At 45.1% G+C, this 6,129-nt stretch overlaps 1 protein-coding gene across 1 annotated transcript; it reads right to left on the reverse strand.

The window, feature by feature from the left end:
• Window positions 1–663: 663 nt before the first annotated feature.
• Window positions 664–4,451, reverse strand: LOC125942591 (uncharacterized). The gene is made up of 2 exons (XM_049660779.1): window positions 4,239–4,451; window positions 664–1,262 (listed from the first exon to the last, which is right to left on the reverse strand). The coding sequence occupies exons 1-2, from the start codon at window positions 4,426–4,428 to the stop codon at window positions 937–939; spliced, it is 516 nt and encodes a 171-aa protein (XP_049516736.1). The 5' UTR covers window positions 4,429–4,451; the 3' UTR covers window positions 664–936.
• Between the last annotated feature and the right edge of the window lie 1,678 nt (window positions 4,452–6,129).

A 6,129-nucleotide genomic window follows, 5' to 3' on the forward strand; every position in this document is an offset into this window, starting at 1 on the left:
AAACGTCCCGTTCTATTGCTTAGAAATAAGTGGTAATGACTTGACATAACATAGACAGTAATCAACGACAAACAGCAGAGTAAAACACCAACGAATCACCAAGAGGAACATCACTATGCTTTCGTATATCTCTCGCTCTAGTGTAGCATGAGGAGCTACCCTATTTTTGAACGTCGCTTTGCAGGAGAGACTGAAGCTTCATTGTGTGCAGGAGGTTCTACAAGATAATAATATTCGAATCCTGAACCTTCCTTCATGTCTAGAGTGAGTACACGGGGACGGAAAAAGAGATAAAACTTTATTGGTGTCCTTGATGGGGTCCGGGGGTGGCGGGGGTTGGGAGACTAACGCCCGGTCCCCTCTTTCCTCAGATGGGGGTCAGTCCTTGCTTTTTGGCGGCAACTTCGGTCATCTGGAGGGCCCAGAGCTGCTCTTCTGGGGGACGGGACGAATAAGGGGAAAACGGACACATGTTCCGACTTTCATTCTGCCTCGGTTGTTATGTTGTGCTAAATAAATGTGCTTCGTGATTGTCGTTTGTCCCAATAATACTCTAAATGCAATTGTTTCTCTTTTCTTTAGCTTGTATAGCATTGCGTTATTTGTTTGTTCTGTTTCATTTAAATGCTTCCTATAGGTTCCCTGCTTCCCAAAAACACTTTCAGTACAGTGCATGTTTTGCGTGCATCCAGTTGTAGATGATACTTTTCGCCATGAATAACTTACGATAAGAGCACCCAGAATTAAAATATTTTCAGGAAGACGTCTTCAACCGGCTGGCGCGCCACTTGTAGGACGTTTCCAAGAGACATGACAGGACTCAGTTTTTGAAGCAGGACATTTAAATGACATGACCCATTGCAAGGTCGGGTGGTGCGCGGCGACCGTTTTGCGAGACCGCGTCGGACCGAGCTTACGATTGCACGATTAGTAGCATTAGTCTCGCGAATAGAGGAGGCCTTCACGCTCGAGCATCCTCATGGCCAGTTTGGGGACGAGCTCGCCGACTCCGTTGTCCTCCTTCAGGTAGACCACCAGCAGGAAGATGACCATTGCCATCGCGATCAACGCCACGATGCTTAGGAAGGGCCAGTCCGAGCGGAAGGCGCGTGCCGGGTCGAGATGGGCTGACGATGGCTTGAGAATCGGCCGCACGCGGCAGCACAGCGGGCCTTGGTCCAGGAGCACGCAGTCCCCTGGTCGAGCCGTGGAGAGAAATCCCGTGAACCAGTCGCAGTGGCGTTCAGTCTCTCGCGGCACGCCTGATGATTGACAAAATGAAAAGAAGTAAAAACGAAAAAAAAAGTTCCATTTTTTTTTGTTAATCCGGTATTTTATCCCAGCTCGCGAAGGGAAAAGAACGGAAATGAGGCATGCTGCTGAGGCATTAAAGTGAATTGGAGTGAAGTAAAGGGAATTAAAGTTAGCGCAAGTTAGAGTAAGGTGACTATAGGTGGAATAACGTGGATTAAGGTTGGTTACAAATTAGAGTATGGTGGAATAATGTTGGTATAAATTAGAGCAGGGTGGATTAAGGTGGATTAAGGTACAGTTGTGAAGGATACGTGGCCATGTATGACGTCACGTATCATGGACGTAACCAATTAAATAGAGAAGTCATACTGCTTTCGCATTCAAATCACGTAAGGATACTTAAGTGACTTAATTTAGGGCTCCACGGTATCAGATTTGGTTTGTCAGATGGTCTGTTTTATTTTTCTATAACGCCGACCAAGAGAAGCAACGTGAGCGCACGCATGCATGCGTCAAGCAATGTGCCACAAATGCCAGCAACGGCCCATTTCCTGCCTCTTCTGGATGTTGACGTAAAGGCAGTGCCCCTTTAGTTACTGAGGAGCATTGGCCAAACGCTGGGTGCACTTCACAAATGTACTATATAGAGATGAATGTAAATGTATATAATGATAATAATTATAAATAAATTAAAGGCAAGTAGTTTAAAGGGACGCTGACCGCCGATATTAGGTCAACGTGGAATGGCACTAGAGGTACGCGTCCGCGTACCTCTAGCGCCATTCAAATCGTCCGCCCTCCCGAGAGAGGAGTGGTGACGTCATGGTCTCATAGTGACGTTGTGCCGCCGGTGAGTAAAACACCGCCTGCAGAAGGCGCTACGGCTTTTTTGCGGAAAACGCAGACGCGCGGCCAGAAACAGAGCCAAGACAGAGCCGACGACAGTGCGAAAGTGAAAGGAAAAGCCTGCGCCAAATTGTTAACATGATGGTCGTCGACGCTCGTCGCAATAGACCTTGTTGACGACACTGACAAACGACACATTGGCTCGCGATGCTGGGCTCGATATCAGCGATTTAAGCTCCGATGAGCGTGACATGCTGCTAGGCTCGCGCTGCCAGCGTCGTTCCGTACTACGATGGCGGCCTCGACACTCGCTTTTCCGAGCGCGAAAGCAGAGATGACTCCAACAATGCGACGTCAGGCGACGAAGCTGGTCAACGACTGGACGTGCCGTCGGGCGGACCGTTCGGACATCCCGCGGCATTACATGGACCGTGGCATTCTCTGCTGCTTGCAATTTCAAGCGCGAGTTTAGCGAGCCAGTAACACCTGCGCAGCACTATGCGATAACAGAACTACTGAAACTCGAAAGCGCGCGGTGCAGAGTCGAGCGAAAACGAAACCTTTACACCACCGATGTCGTTATCAAGGGTAACGCCAAAAGTTATTTTGCTCTAAGAATCTAATAGAAGCAGCACTTTCTTCCATTTTATAATCCAACGAAATGATATTTTTAATCCGAGTGGTTGAGTACTAGTGACATAACTTTTTTTGAGGAGTGCCTTCGTCATCGGGTAAGTACCTGAATGTCCCTGGGGAGTCTCTTATCGTGTCCTGCATTTACCTCAATTTCTCGATTACTAAGCTCTGTTCGCAATTATATTGACGGTTTAGACGTTCTAGAGCATTACTCTATCACTTTAGCTTGACTTTTTATTTGCCTTTAGTGTCCCTTTAAAGATATCTTTTTCTTGAACAGTCATGTGGGAATAAACAATAATAAAAATATCAAAAAAAGAAAGCTTTAGCTGATAACAAATGACAAATGAAAATAAGGATGAAATAATAAGATTCAGAAAAGAACTTGTCTGTGACAATGCATATATCCTTGTGCGAGCGTCCCAGCACGGAAGCCTTGAAAGAGAGCAGAACAGGGTAGTCCAATGACACCACAGGCTGTCTCATTGTTATTCGCCAAGTTCTTGTCCTTATGGAGGAGAAACACCGACAGTCCAGTAAGTAGGTATCCATTGATTATAATTCACTGCAAAAGTGGCACAATGGAAAAGTAGGCAAACCAGATTGGTGGTGCATGTATAAATTTAGGGGTGGGACTAGCATCGCAGTGTTGTCAGTGTAGCTTCAACCTTACGGGTGTTTTTACGAAATTTTCTGCTCCAAGGGAACTGCGAGTGCTGGATTTCAGCAGAGGTCGTGAAACCTCGTTTGCCGTCAAATGAGTGCACCTTCGAAGCCTGACAAAGTAATATGAGGTCGTTGGACCTTCAAGGAAAACTTTAGCTATACAACCTCTACCTTCGTTAAAACATATATGTTTGCATCCAGGTACCATGTACAAAGCAGAAACTATACAAATGACGTGGAGCCGGCAGGTATAGTATATGGTGGCTATAGTATAGTTGTTAATATATGGGATTCGCACGGTGCAGTAAGGCAGGGTGTGGGATTCGCAGGCTGTAGTAAGTAAATTTGATAGGCCTATCACACACACACACACACACACACACACACACACACACACACACACACACACACACACACACACACACACACACACCACACACACACACGCACACGCACACGCACACGCACTCACACACACACACACACAAAATGTGTGTTTTGTAACTCCCTTCTTTTTTCTCTTGTATATATATATATATATATATATATATATATATATATATATATATATATATATATATACCCTATTTTAACAGATCTAACGCCGATCACTTGTCATGATATTTTAGTGCCTTGCAGGCGCATGCGTAACTGCAATGTCCCTCGTTCCCTGAATAAATTTTTCCAGCTGATAGACTGCGCTGCGTCTACGCCTTTCTTCTTCGTTTCCAATGCGCTGTTGTAATTCGCCATGAACCAACACGGACTCGCCAAGTTTTCTATTCTCTTCAGTGCAGTAAGAGAAAATCTCAACGATAATGAATCTGTGGCCCCACCTTCCTCCGCGTTGAAGACGCTGACGATGCAGGGGCGCCTCGTCTGCTGCAGCCACTCGTAGTCGTCGGCGATGTAGATCGTCTCACTGGTGTTGTCTTGGGCAGTCACCTCGCTCGGGTCAACCTGGATGTCCGAGGGGACGGTGCACGGCGGACCTCGGGCGGAGCTGACCTCGTGGGCGGACACCATGGCTGCGGCCCACGGTTCCTTGGCTTCTTCGCCCTCTGGCTGCTGTTGCTGTTGCTGTTGCCTATCAGGTCTATGGCTCCTACCCACGATGGGGGATTGGCCAAGAAATGGGTGGATTATTCCAAATTGATATGGAGCATAAATTTCCGAATATGCTACCGCGACCAGAGCGTTGTTGCCGTTTTCTTTTTATCTTTCTCCTTATGCCCACTATGGGGGTTGGTCTAGGATCAAGTGGATAAAACAAAGGGACCAAAGAAGTTAAATTTCGCTTGCACGAAGTTTGAACATGATCTGAAAATAAACACCTGCATGTTCATTCCATGGCATAGGTGCGAAAAAAAAAGAAAAGAAAGAAATTGGGTATTGATAACTGTTTCTTTTAGTGTATGTGGTTCAGCTTGTATTCCCGGACGCAAAATGAGGCGTTCGATGTTGCTTATTGTGTTCAAACTGCAAAGTGACTTTGTAACATCCTGTGTATTCGTTCCGGGAAGCACAGAACCAGTCAACATGTAAATTCCGCTGTTTTTCCGGATTTCCCGATCGTATGGATGGAATTTATTATTATTATTATTATTATTATTATTATTATTATTATTATTATTATTATTATTATTATTATTATTACTTGTGGCCGTGCACAAATCGGTTGCTGGAAGTGCAGTTACTAATTACCGGCCTGTATCTATGCTCTGCGCTGTGTCAAAACTGTTTAAATGTGTATTGCATTCCCTGATTTCTGTTAGTGCTAAGAACATTTGAATACATGAACAGCGTGACTTTGTACCAGGGCGCTCCATTAGTCACATTTACGACCCATGCTTCCAATGCGGTACATAGTAGGGGAAAATGAGACGCTCCTTACTTTGACTTAAGTAGAACATTTGATGTAGTATGCCATGAGCTCCTCATTACAAATATCGCGCAAATGGACATACATTCGTCCATATCTGCCCTGGTATCTAATACCTAAGCAATAGATCGTGCTTTGTTGGCACTAATGCACAGATATCTGTTAGCTATGAGGTCACTAGCGGAGTTCCTCAACGATCTGTTCTTGGCCCTCTTCTCTTCCTACTGTTCACAAATGGCATTTAGTCAGAAATTCGGCACTCTTCATTCCTTCTATATGCTGAAAACTTAAAGCTATTTAAGTCTGCTGACAGTGTGCACCATTCTCGGTGGTGGCGGAAGCATCCGTGGAACTGGTTGGTTCCCCACTACAATGGCGCAACGAACACTGGGAAATAGGGAGAAAAATCGGGCAATATGTGGGGACAAGAATATAAGTAAAAGTTTTTTTATGAATATTAGCTGAAACAATAGAACCAGGAAATATGGAAATTAAGAGATAGCCGTTTGCCTGGCATGCTACTTCAGGTGTCGGTTGAAAGTAATGACATATACACTGGGATCACATCAATGTACAAGTGGCATGGACATCAAAATACATGCACACACACTCAACTTGCTTATAAAGTCTTATTAAGGCCCGCAGTTCTCAAAAAGATTAGAAGCGCTTTCGGTGCACGCAATGCGCGAGCAGTGTGTCTACACGGTCCAAAAATGTCCCGCAGGTTTATGCTAGCGTCAGTGGTACTAATGCAGCGCAGACTTCAGAGATTGTCTTATGAATATTTACTGCAGCCACATTGGAAACTGAGAGTTATCCGTTACATGATATACGTTGAAGTATGT

The sequence above is a fragment of the Dermacentor silvarum genome, chromosome 1 (genome assembly GCF_013339745.2).
Source record: "Dermacentor silvarum isolate Dsil-2018 chromosome 1, BIME_Dsil_1.4, whole genome shotgun sequence".
Taxonomy (NCBI): Eukaryota; Metazoa; Arthropoda; class Arachnida; order Ixodida; family Ixodidae; genus Dermacentor; species Dermacentor silvarum.

Bases quoted from the DNA above. Each gene is read 5' to 3' on its own strand.
- LOC125942591 (XM_049660779.1), bottom strand. From the start codon at position 4,428: ATGGTGTCCGCCCACGAGGTCAGCTCCGCCCGAGGTCCGCCGTGCACC. The intron at 1,263-4,238 runs GTGGGGCCACAG...GTCAATCATCAG, and splicing joins CGTCTTCAACGCGGAGGAAG to GCGTGCCGCGAGAGACTGAA.